We start from the raw sequence: 13,123 nt of genomic DNA, 5'->3' as shown, positions 1-13,123 counted from the left end.
ACTGTCTGTAAACGCATGGTGGAAACACAATATGTTTCTTTCTATTTCATCTATCATTTGAAAGCATGCAAAACTACAAAAGATTTTGCATTTAGCCACACTTTGCATAGGGGCATATCATTGAGTAAATGTCACAGAACAGGTTGTGTATTGCAACAAATACTTGCTACCTTTTTTTAGTCTGATGCAATTAGTACATCTATGTCTGGAAAAAAAATCATGGTACCCTTACGGGTGTTTTAATGGTTTCGGGGAAAATATTGCTCATTTCTTTACTTCACTTTGTCCACCTAGTTCACTTTTCAAACTAGTTTGCAAAGCCAAAAAAAATATCAGTGTTGGTAAATCAAAGAGCAAGCAGTGGAAATAACTTGCGTAGCCTCATGAAATGTAACCCAACTTAATTAAGCACTTTTTAAGTCACATTGGAAAAATCAAGGCATGTCTGTGGATTGCCTTTGATCGTAGAGAGAGGGGAGAATGAGAATCACATGAAAATAAGGTGCAGAATTAAAATTGTGTAAACATTTTAAAACTTTGCTGCCTTCCTGATTTCTACTCCGGTTAAAACTGGTACTAAAGAGATGACGGTTATCACAGTGGAGATGCACAAAGTCTAAACAATTAAAAAACATTAGAATGAATAAGTGTTTGAGAAAGAACTGCAGATAATGGAAAAATCAAAGGTAGACATAAAATGCTGGAGAAACTCAGCGGGTGAGGCAATGGAGAGAAGGAATAGGCAAACTCAAAGGAGGGAAGGAATAGGCAACGTTTCGGGTCGAGACCCTTTTTCAGATGTCGGTGGGAGGGGAGGGGGGGGGTGGGAAAAATGAAAGGAAGAGGCGGAGACAGTAGGCTTTTTGTGGGAGGGGAAGGAGGGAGCAAGCAAGGGCTATCTAAAATTAGTGGTCAATGTTCTTACCGTTGCGGTGTAAACTACCTCAGCAAAATATGAGGTGCTGTTTCTCAAATTTGTGCTGGACCTCACTCTGGCAATGGAGGAGGCCCAGGCCAGAAAGGTCAGATTGGGAATGGGAGGGGTGTAGAAGTGCTGAGCAACCAGGAGATCAGGTTGGTTAATACGGACTGAGTGGAGGTGTTGACAAAGCGATCGCCAAGCCTGCATTTGGTCTCGCCGATATAGAGAAGTTGGCACCTGGAACAGCAGATGCAGTAGATGAGGTTGGATGAGGTGCAGGTGAAACTCTGCCTCACCTGGAAAGACTGATTGGATCCTCAGATGGAGTCGAGGGAGGAGGTAATGCAAGTGTAGCTTTCCTGCGGTTGCAGTTTGAAAGTACCTGGGGAGGGGGTAGTTTAGGTAGGAAGGGACGAATTGACCAGGGAGTTACGGAGGGAATGGTCTTTGCGGAAAGCAGAAATGGGAGGAGATGGGAAGATGTGGACAGTGGTAGGATCCCGTTGGAGGTGGCAAAAATGTCGGAGGATTATATGTTGCATCCGAAGGTGATGGGGTGGAAGGTGAGCACAATTACGAGTAGCAAGGACAGAGTCCCTCTTGTCCTCACCTTCCACACCATCAGCCATCGCATACAACATATAATCCTCTGACATTTTCGCCACCTCCAACGGGATCCTACCATTGGTCACATCTCCTCCTCAGTCTGAAGAAGGGTCTTGACCCGAAAAGTCACCTATTCCTTCTCTCCATAAATGCTGCCTCACTCGCTGAGTTTCTCCAACATTTTTTGTCTACCTTGGAATGAATAAAATGATTTCAGTTCATTGTAAATCTGTGCTAAACTAATAGGACAGGCAACCTATTCAATGAGTGTGTAGAAAGGAACTGCGGATGCTCGTTTATGCCGAAGATAGACACAAAGTGTTGGACTAACTCAGCGAGTTAGGCAGCATTTCTGGAGAAAAAGGATGGGTGATGTTTCGGATCGGGACGCCTCTTCAGTCCCTGGAAACTATTCAATTAACATATTCCCCAAGTGCATTTGCAATTACTCTCGTCATTTCAAGTGGCCGTTTTCTTGTCTGCCTGCTGATAGCCATTAGAATTGCTTTTATATATGGAGGCAGTTACATTTCTCTTCTTTCACCATGCCACGGCCCCACTTAAACAAATGACATAGACACTTATAAGACAATAAATTGCTCCAAACCCTTCAAGGATTTTGTTGTAAAATAAATTGCATCCCTCTAGATCAAATGTTGGTTCAGTCATTTTCATTTCAATGTGGTCTCACAAGATCAATAAAGAAATGACTTATGAAAAGTAATACAATTCCCAATGGGATTCCTCAGCACTTAAGGTGTTACATACCTGTCCTGCCCGGCAATGATCAGAGCAGGCAGTAGCTGGCGGTGCCTTGATCTTTGCTGCCTGCATGTTTGTACTGTGAATGGCAGACTGACAGGATAAAGAACGATATGGAGAAGACAACCTGAAGATGGATTGAGAAAAACAAATGATTAAGAAGGAAACAGTGAGCTCAAGAAAAGGTACATTGCTAGCCTGGTGCACATCAGTATTGGGAAGCTGGTGTTAAATGTCTTGCAAAGCATTGGTGTGAATTTGTCCACATGGCAAATGAGATCTATCCCAGGATGCAATGAGAATCAAAAGAGGAGAAGGTTGGACTCTGATGTTAAGTTTGTCATCTTCATTAGCTACAGGTGAGGTGCCAAAAGATTGAAGAATAGCAAAGGTTGTTCCTATGTTTAAGAGGGGCAGCACATAGAAGCTAAAGAACTACAGGACAGGGAGTCTCATGTCAGTGGTAGGGAAATTCTAACAAATAGGGCATGTGAATTTCAAGGAGCAGGGGCTGATCAAGGATAGTCCATGTGGTTTGGTGCAAGGGGAATTTGATCCATGTTCCCTGAATTGGAGGACTTTATGGGGAAAGATTCAATAGGCTTGACTTGTTTTCACTGGAGTGAAGGTGACTAATGGATGACCTGACAGAAGCATATACAATTATGAAGCAGAGCTAGCGTGTATAGTCAGAATATTTTTCTGATGGTACGGATGTCAAAAACAAGGGTGAATGGGTTTAAGGTGAGAGGAATCTGAGGGATAATCTTTTGTATCTGGAATGTGTTGCCAGAGGAGGTGCTGGAATCACTACGTGTAGATGGCATTTAAATCAATGCTTAAATGAGTAAGGAAACAAAGTTACAGTTCTGATAATGTTAAATGAGATTAGTATAGATGGGCATAATGGTCAGCATGGACATGGTGGTACAAAGGACCCATTTCTGTGCTGTATGACTCTATGAATCTATAAAAGATGACGAATAAAAGATGAACAGTTGTCAGGTTATTTGTGAGTTGTATGTAGAAATCCAGAACTTGCCAGCACAAATGGACCAACATGCAACTTCTGCAAAATGAAGGTCCTTTATTTGTGGCCTTCTCCCCAGACATTTAGAAATACCTCTGCCTACCCTATAAATAGGGCATGTGGTTCTATGTTCATCATAATAGACCAGGGCTGTGAACAATCCGTGCTCTCTACTTTCCTGTTAATTTCACTCAAGCACAATCCCTGATGTGAATTTCCTTAATGAAGTCAGCTCCATTCTGATCGGTAAGACATCACACCGCACAGGCCTTTCAAATTGAAAATCCTGCAGAAATGTTTTGAAAGTGGATCAGCTAAAGTCTTCAGCTGAACCAGCAGTCAAAATTGTCATACTGTCAACAGGCATTGAGAAATTTCCAAGAACAATTAAAAATTAAACCTTACTCACATTTTAAAAAGTCAATTTTAATTTGAAACCTTACAAATAATAGATGTAACTAAACCAACTTACCAACTCCATAAAATAAAACAAATATAAATTACCCTGAACATTCTCTTCCCCTCCCCTCTCATGTGAACAGAGCCACTGAACCTGCTAACCTGATGGAGACTGCAGCCAAATATCTCAACAGGACTGTGGGAATATGCAGTAAGTTCTTGCTGCACTGGTAGAAACATTGCTGAATTCAATGTCACACAGTCAAACTGGAGTCAGAGTTCAGCTGTGAGGACGTCAATGACTACAATAGGACAAAGGTGCACAGGACTCTCAAATTCCCAAACTATTATGAAGGTAAATGAGTTGTCATTACATCAACCCTATATGGGGGATGGAACATAGTGTATCTAAATGCACTACTATCATGTAAGAGTGTAGCCAAAACAGTGGAACTGGGTTTCAATTTACTCTGACTTGCCCGTGATCAAGCAGACCTTTACATTTGAAGTTTCGGCAAGCTTTACTTAATTAAACACATGTGTTCTTAGGGAACCTTCATATAAAATCTAGTCCATTTTAGTTATTGTGAATGGTCCTCTATCTAACTATAAAGCTGGAAAAGTGTAGCAAACAAATGTGACTTTTCCAAAGATTAATGCAATTTATTATCTTTATTGGGCATTCACTTTGACTTGCACTATCCATTACTAAATAACCTATTGTACCTTTAAAGAGTTTTGTTTCAGAACCTAATTGTGTTCCTTTTCAACACATTACTCAGACCATTGTTATTGTTAAGTAAATTCAAAGAGATAAATGAAACCTTTGATTATCATGTAGGCTAATGACTTTAAACGTATTAATAATTTATTAAACATATAAAACATTAACCTCAAAATGACATCATAAATAATGCAAATCCGTTACAAGGACGTTGAACAAAGTTTACAATCAAGATAAGTCCAACACTTGTCTAGTGAATTACAGACTGCTGTTTAATCCGTAAAATAGATATGCATAGGCTCGAATATTCAGGTTATGCTTTTTAATCAAGCCACTTCCCAATCAGTTCTTTCATGTTACTCGTTAATTTTAAACTCTGCTACCCTGCCTGAAAGATTCAAAACATTTAACATAATTTTGGGGCTTTTTTAAAATTCTGCCTTAAATCTCATCCATTCTTTGGCAATTTCAGGATTATAGAAATTCAGAAGTGTTTGAATTAATCGAGGATCATACTCTATGATAATCCTAAACACTGGTGCCCTGCACTGATGTGCTCTCAGCCCCCTACTACAATCCTTATAAACTCATGACTGTGCAGCCAAAAACAAACCCAACTCTATTTACAAGTTCACAGATGACACCATCACAGTGGGCCGGATGTAAAATAATGACAAGGAAGGAATTGAGAACCTCGTAACCTTGTGCCAAGTCAGTAACCTCTCCCTCAATGTCAGCAAGACAAGGGGGATTGTACTCAACATCTGGAAGCAAAGTAGTACATACAACCTGGTATACATTGATGACGATGAAGAGCAGATTGTTGAAAGCTTCAACTTCTTCGGAATAAATATCACCAGCTATTGCTGAATCAACCATATTGAAGCTATGGCCAATAAAGCACACCCACACCTCTACTTCCTTAGAAGGCTTAGGATGTTTGGCATGGAAAACAAGGGACAGGACCAGTAGAACCGACCCATCTCCCTCTTGTACACATCCTACAAGCTGTTTGAGCACCTCCTGCTTGACAAGATTTCTCCATTGGCAGAACCTGCTCTGCCCAGAGAGCAAGCTGGCTTTAGATCTGGTAGAAACTGCACATATCAAGTCCTTGTTCTCACTACCAATATAGAGGCTGGCTTCCAACATGCCCTGAAAACTGGTGTTGTTCTCATCGATATGTCATCGGCTTATGACACCATGTGGAGACATGGCTTTTGCTGAAAGCTTCCAGAATCTTGAAGTGGCAAACCACCATGCGTGCCCTCTCATCCATCCTCAGCAACCGCAGATTTAGGGTCTCGCTTGGGAACCAGACCAGCTCTGTCAGGACCCTGAATGATGGTCTCCCCCAGGGCTCCGTCCTAACTCTCCTACACTTCAACATTTATGTGAGTGATATGCCAATTACCTCGTCCAGGAAGTTTGCATGTGCAGATAACCTTGCCCTTGACTACCAGGGAGCTGCCCTTGAGGCTATCAGCAGAGTGCTAACCCAAGCCTTGAAGGGGATGGAGTACTTCACCTTCTGGCGACTTCGCCCTTACCCATCTAAGGCAACTGTCACTGTCTTTCACCTCAGCAATCGGCTCGTCAATGCAAAGCTCCGAGTGTCCTTTTGTGGTAAGCCGGTGAAGAATGAAGAATTCCCCAAGTACCTGGGAGTCACCCTGGATCACACACACCCTCACCTATCGTGAACAACTGAAGAGGGTGGCTGATACCAAGGGTCAACATCATCAGGAAACGTGCAGGCAACAGCTGGCGATCCAATGCACACAGCCTCCGTACCGCATCATATGGATGCTTAAGTCAACACCTTTGCAGTGGCTCCCTGTTCTCTCTCATATCACCCCTCCCAGCACACGCAGAACAAAGAGGATGTTGAAAGATTGGTGCACCATCGAGGCTAACCCTGACCTTCCCATCCATGGTGACTTGAACAATCTGCCCAACATGCACCTGAAGTCCCGCAAACCCTTCTGGTCTTCCGTTAAAAACCTGGAAGACTTTGATTCCAAGACTGAGTGGCGCAGAGCCTGGAAAGATGCCAACACCAACAACGGGAGGTCATCACATACCCCACAGTGAAACCACCGGGTTTTGACCTCCATCGCAAGCAATGGGTAACCCTGAACAGAATCCGCACCCTCCATTCAAGAACAGCCCATCACCTGCATATGTGGGGGATGACAGACAGCCCTGTTGTGACTGCGGACATCCAGACCAGAACATCCCACACATCGTGAATGATTGCTCACTGAGGCTTTTCCCTGGTGTCATCAAAACCACCCACCCAGTAACTGATGCTGTCCTGGCCTGGATGTCTACCCTTGATCTACAACTTTAGGCTGTGCACGCCATACGCAAGAAGAAGTGTTGAAAGAAAATGCCAATGCACTAATTCAATCTCCTTTTTGAAAATCAAACAGTATAGAACAAATAGAAATACCTTTGGACTTGATGAAAACCTCATTGGAGGCCTCTTCAGGGTGCACATTGATGAAAGCAGCAACTTTTGGATTCAAGTTAGCAGCAAAATTCAATTGTATTTACAGCACAATGGTTTTTCAATTAGATAGCTTCATTGCAAAAACAGTGGGTTACTTTTTCATGTCAAAATTGAAAATTCACCCAATTTAAACGTATGATTTGCAAATACACAAAATATTAATGAAAGAAACAAGATATAAATGTGGTGCCACAAAATTAGATATTACCTTTCCAATAAATCTTTTGGTTCAACAGTTCTTTGAAAATCGTCCATCAGACCTACAGAAGAGGCTTTAGCAGGAGTCAGAGGTTGTCTAACAGTAGGGTGCTTGACAAGAGGCATTTCTGTAAAAGAAAGGATTATTGGGATAGAAAGTCTGTAATGTGGTCCCCTCAGGCAGGAAGACATGCCCCAAAAAGGCACTTCAAATCCTATTAATATTAATTGAGAAGTGCTGGAAACAGGACACGTCCATAGAATGCTCACCTATTTGAGCATGATTAATATCAAGGAAGGAAATAGGCAACGTTTCGGGCCAAAACCCTTCTTCAGATCAATGCTTTATTTCTTTGGTAGTGGACTGAAGCCAAGACCGATGGTAATTAACAGATGGAGAGGGAAGGCTTAGAGTGGAGATTAGATGGAGTACAGTGTGAAAGGTGGAGTGACATTGAAGTGCTCAAATCACAGTAGATTCATGGAATGCTCCCATGAATACTATTTGCGGATCACAAGGTTTTTCATTGTTATAGGTTAAAGCACCTACATATTGGAGTAAGTGTTTCTGAAGTCAATGAGCACTTCACACACTAAAATAGAATATAGGAGCAAAGAGGTCCTTCTGCAGTTGTACAGAGCCCTAGTGAGACCACGCATGGAGTATTGTGTGCAGTTTTGGTCCCCTAATTTGAGGAAGGACATTCTTGCTATTGAGGGAGTGCAGCATAGGTTTACAAGGTTAATTCCCGGGATGGCGGGACTGTCATATGCTGAGAGAATGGAGTGGCTGGGCTTTTACACTCTGGAGTTTAGAAGGATGAGAGGGGATCTCATTGAAACATATAGGATTGTTAAGGGTTTGGACATGCTGGACGCTGGAAACATGTTCCCGATGTTGGGGGAGTCCAGAGCCAGGGGCCACAGTTTAAGAATAAGGAGTAAGCCATTTAGAACGGAGATGAGGAAACACTTTTTCTCACGGAGAGTTGTGAGTCTGTGGAATTCTTTGCCTCAGAGGGCGGTGGAGGCAGGTTCTCTGGATGCTTTCAAGAGAGAGCTAGATTGGACTCTTAAAAATAGCAGAGTCAGGGGATATGGGGAGAAGGCAGGAACGGGGTACTGATTGGGGATGATCAGCCATGATCACATTAAATGGCGGTGCTGGCTCGAAGGGCCAAATGGCCTACTCCAGCACCTATTGTCTATTGTCTAAAAAGTTGTATGTTTATTGACAGCCAGAGGAATTATAATCCTTCACTTGGCCCTACAAAAATAATTATAAACTTACCTGTTTATGGAGCAACAATGTCTTTAACTGCACATTATTGAGTTCAATAATGAATATCAATAAGATAACCATTGCCAAGTCATGCTCCACCCATTGCTATGTCACAATTGCACAGCAGTCTTACAATCAGAGTATAACCCTTATTTGCATATTAAAAGTAACTGCCTGGGTCGTTTTTCTTATTTTATTGAAGAAAATGGCAATGCAATTTCAAATTGGACTACTCGTATCCTACTCTCACTAGGCAACTTAAATTGGTCCCATAATTTTTAAACACACTGACCTCATTCATTTTTTGATATACAAGGTGGCTGAGGGTGAACTCAGCCAAGCACAAGAAGAGGCAAATGTTGCAAAGGTGAGATCATTATGGGGCAAATGGTGAACAAAAGACAACATTATTTTAAAGGATTTGGCTTTGTCAAAAAACTGAAGGGGGAATATTAAAGTGAAGTGGGAAGATTCATGAGGAAATTTGAGAAACCTGTGTTTTGATTACTAAAGACCCAACTATTAGTGGTGGGAAGAAGGGAAGGCCTGATACAGAAAATATCAGTTAGAAGAGTGAAGGTTTCAGCGCAAAGTTGTGGGTGTGAGATTGGAGAAGCTTAGGAGTTAGAGATTGGCAACATTGGCAAGGGCAGCGTGGTGGCGCAGCGATAGAGTTGCTGCCTTACAGCACTTGCAGCGCTCCGGGTTCGATGCCGACTACAGGTGCTGTCTGTACGGAGTTTCCATGTTCTCCCCGTAACCGCGTGGGTTATCTCCAAAATCTTCTGTTTCCTCCCATATTACAAAGATGTACAGGTTTGTAGGTTAATTGGCTTGACATAAGTGCAAATTGTCCCTAGTGTGTGTAGGATAGTGTTAATGTGCAGGAATTGCTAGTCGGTGCAGACTCGATAGGCCGAAGGGCCTGTTTCTGCACTGTATCTCTAAACTAAAATTAAGAAAAGATTTGAACACACGGATGAGAATTCTAAATTGAAAGTTTGGTGAAGTGGGAACTTTCTAGACAATAGGCAATAGGTGCAGGAGTAGGCACTTTGACCCTTCGAGTTAGCACCGCCATTCGCTGTGATCACGGCTGACCATCCACAATCAGTACCCCGTTCCTGACTTCTCCCCATATCCCTTGACTTTGCTATCTTTAAGAGCTCTATCTAACTTTCTCTTGAAAGCATCCAGAGAATTGGCCTCCACTGCCTTCTGAGTCAGAGGATGCCCGCTCATCCTTCTTGTCAGCAATGATTTGAATGAATGTGAATGTATACGATGAGTGGAAAAATGTGTAATGGAGGCAGAGAAATATGACTATTCTCTGTCTCCACAGATGCTGCCTTCCCTGCTGAGTTCTTACAGCAATTTGCTTTATTCTGAAAAATATATATGATCGTTTCAACCTGAGATAATTAAAATAGAATGGCATAAGGGAAGACACTTTGTGTAGGATTATACATTTCAAACTTTTCTGCTTAACCCCAGGTATGATACAAATCAAAGTTCCCAGCATGGAAAACAAGAACTGGGTAGCTCTTATGCAGAATGTAGAACATCTATAGCATTGAATGATGATGTTCTGCCAGGATGCTTTTGCTGACCATTCATTCTTCAATTCAAATATTTTGCTCTCTCCAAACACCTCAGACCTGAACATACTTGAAGAACACTGTCCTTATATTTTTGTGTAATTGGTCTAAAGGGACCCACCAGAGCTACAGTCAAGCTTTCCTTGCAAGAGAATGAAAATCAAAAAACTGCTGACATTGGAAATCTGAAATAAAAACAGCAAATGCTGGAAACATTCACCAGGCCAGACAGCATCTGTGGGGGGGGAAATGGTAATGTTTCGATCCAGGACTCCTCAAGATGTACTTTACAGTATTTTCCTACGCAACTTCAGGAGATGCAACATCTGTAGTCTCACCTTTTCCCTTCTCACCATTGAGGGATCCAAAAAGTTTTGAGTTGATTCACTTAATCCTTCTTCCAATCTAGTGCACTCGGTGTTCATCATACGGCTGCTCTATGACAGGGGATGGCCGATTGTGGGATTGACTATGATCTTGGTTTCCTCCCACAATAATTCACTAGTCCACTCCCATTCTGACCTTTCTGTTTATGGCTCTTGTGACGTTAAAACAAGTCCCAACATAAACTTGAGGAACAATATCTCATCTTTCATCTGAGTACACTGCAGCCTTCAGAAAGCATTACCAATTTTTAACTTTAGGCAACTCACACTATCTTTCCTTCGGTTTGTATCAGATATGACAATTTCTGACTGTCATCATTTCAACCCAGTCTTCAGTCTTTTTGTGTATAGTATGGCCAGCTGGCATGGAACATGACCCTACCATAAAGCATCTTTGTTTGTTAATGTGTTGCAAATCTGAATTTAATTCCTATATAACATTAAGAGAAAGAAAAAGAGTAAATACAGCTACATCCAGTGACTGGCTTTAGTTACTTGAAATCAAAAATAGAGCGATGGTTTTCCCCTATCAGATATATTTCCTTTGTGTTAACCCTCTCTCCTCAACTTCTCTGCTCCCCAAAGATAATTTGTTTTTACTATTTCTCAGTTTTAATGAAGTATCCAGGACCTAAAATATTAATTGTTCCTCTCTCCTTGCAAGAGATTACCAGGGAATATCTGAATGGATATAGATTAAGTTTATGATTGTCTGTACTTCGGAGATTGCCTACAATCTCAGCAAATGCTTTGCCCATCACTAGCTCCTGTGGACTAAAGAGAAAGTAGATGCAATCTTCTTTCTTTCAGAATGTGGTGTTTGGGATGATCTTTCCAAGACAATCTGAGCAGCAAACTAAGAGGCATGGCAGAGATCAACAGCAGTAGCTGAAATGATCCTAAGGTTTGGAAGCAGAGAATCACTATAATTCCTCAAGGCAATAAAGATATGGATGTTAAGTTGTATTTAAGGTTGCATGAGGTCACAGGTCTTAATAAAGACCAAGAGTGGTGTTTGCGTGTTGGCCCTTTAAAAGGCTTGGTTACTGGAAAATTATGGTCAATAAAATTTGGTTGTTCTGTGAAAAAATGAAAACAAATGCTTTCCAGATGAATGGGATTGAGATAAACTGGATGTTTTACATTGCACCACAATTGACTTCATCTATGTGAGTGAAAAATCTGCTAACACAAACAAAGGTCTGCCAAAAAGTCAGGTTGAATTTTCCTCACAAGATCCAAGGCACCACAGGAACCTTGTTCTACACTAAGTTAATTTTCCAATTACAATTTATTGTTCTCATGTGCAGTTGTGCAAAAGAATGTCTTGTCCTCTAGATATCAGTTTTGTCAAAGCTATTTATCATTAGTTATGGAGTACGATTCCTGGTTGTTTCCTTTGCTAATGATAATGCCGATACAGCTTTCAGTCGCAGTAGCATTTCTACAGATACATTGGTCCTCTACCTATATGTGTATCATGTACATAAAAAGATAGGACCCGTTTCGTTTAGACAGAATACAACCACAAATACTTATGGATATCTTAGTATAGAGAAAGAAAGAGAAAGAGTAATTCCAGCTACATACAAGTGACTAGGTTCAGTTACTTCAAATCAACAATGGAGCTGCCAGCAAGAACGTTCATAAAACATGAAAATTAGTTGAATTTGTTCCTGTCAAAGTGGGCAGGTTCATCCCTTCATCTACTCTACCCTCCTATTTCAATATCACCCTTTACAAATGCTCTTCGACCTGCCATCCCAGTACCATAAGAATTTGAGTCAAGATCTTGTGTCTCAGGCCACCCTGATGCAACATAAATGCCACTTGATATAATACTTACAAAATTTAGCAATTAAATTAGATATTAACTAGACACAAATAGTCTAAGGATGAGATAAGTAAATCAAAGCACATTTGAGAAGAGTGACTTAAAGTACTTTCAGAGAAACTGACTTCATCCACTCCAGCTCCCTGCCCCCCCCCCCCCCCCCCCCCCCATCCCCTAGCCTCCAACCTCATTGTTCCACAGCCCCGCACGGCCCAATTTTACCTTCTTCTCAAAATCCACAAACCTGACTGTCCTGGTAGAACCATTATCTCTGCTTGTTCGTGCCCTTCCACATAACTTTACTCCAATCTATCCCCCCTGGTTAAACCCTCCCTAGTTATATTCAAGACACCTCAGACACTCTCCATCGTCTCCGGGTATTCCATTCTATAGGCCCCCATCCCCTCATCTTCACCATGGACGTCCAGTCACTCTACACCTCCATCCCCCACCAGAATGGTCTCAAAGCTCTCCGGTTCTTCCTCGATCGTAGAGCCAACCAATACCCATCCACTGATACTCTCCTCCGCCTAGCGGAGTTGGTCCTTACCCTCAATAACTTCTTGTTTGACTCCTCCTATTTCCTCCAAATATTAGCTATGGGCACGCACATGTGCCCCAGCTATGCCTGCCTCTTTGTAGGGTACGTCGAGCAATCCTTGTTCGAGGCGTACCAGGGCCCCATCCCCGACCTCTATCTCCGCTAAATCGACGATTGCTTTGGTGCCACCTCCTGCACCCACACACAACTGACTGACTTCATCCGCTTCACCACTAACTTCCATCCGGCACTCAAATACACCTGGACCATTTCCGACACTTCCCTACCATTTCTTGACCTCACTATCTCCATCGCAGGTGATAGGC

At 42.0% G+C, this 13,123-nt stretch overlaps 1 protein-coding gene across 6 annotated transcripts in view; it reads right to left on the bottom strand.

The window, feature by feature from the left end:
- The window catches only part of LOC129698236 (coiled-coil domain-containing protein 81-like), a 71,112-nt gene that overhangs the window by 20,265 nt on the left and 37,724 nt on the right, over positions 1 to 13,123 (bottom strand). For all 6 annotated transcript variants that reach the window (XM_055637239.1, XM_055637241.1, XM_055637240.1 and 3 more), the window contains 2 exons: positions 7,167 to 7,284; positions 2,297 to 2,417 (listed from right to left, as the gene is read on the bottom strand). In XM_055637239.1, coding sequence (XP_055493214.1) covers positions 2,297 to 2,417; positions 7,167 to 7,284 — 239 coding nt within the window. The remainder of the gene's footprint in view (positions 1 to 2,296; positions 2,418 to 7,166; positions 7,285 to 13,123) is intronic.

Source organism: Leucoraja erinacea, chromosome 6, assembly GCF_028641065.1.
Source record: "Leucoraja erinacea ecotype New England chromosome 6, Leri_hhj_1, whole genome shotgun sequence".
NCBI classification, from domain to species: Eukaryota; Metazoa; Chordata; class Chondrichthyes; order Rajiformes; family Rajidae; genus Leucoraja; species Leucoraja erinaceus.
This window is presented reverse-complemented; position numbering and strand designations above follow the sequence as displayed.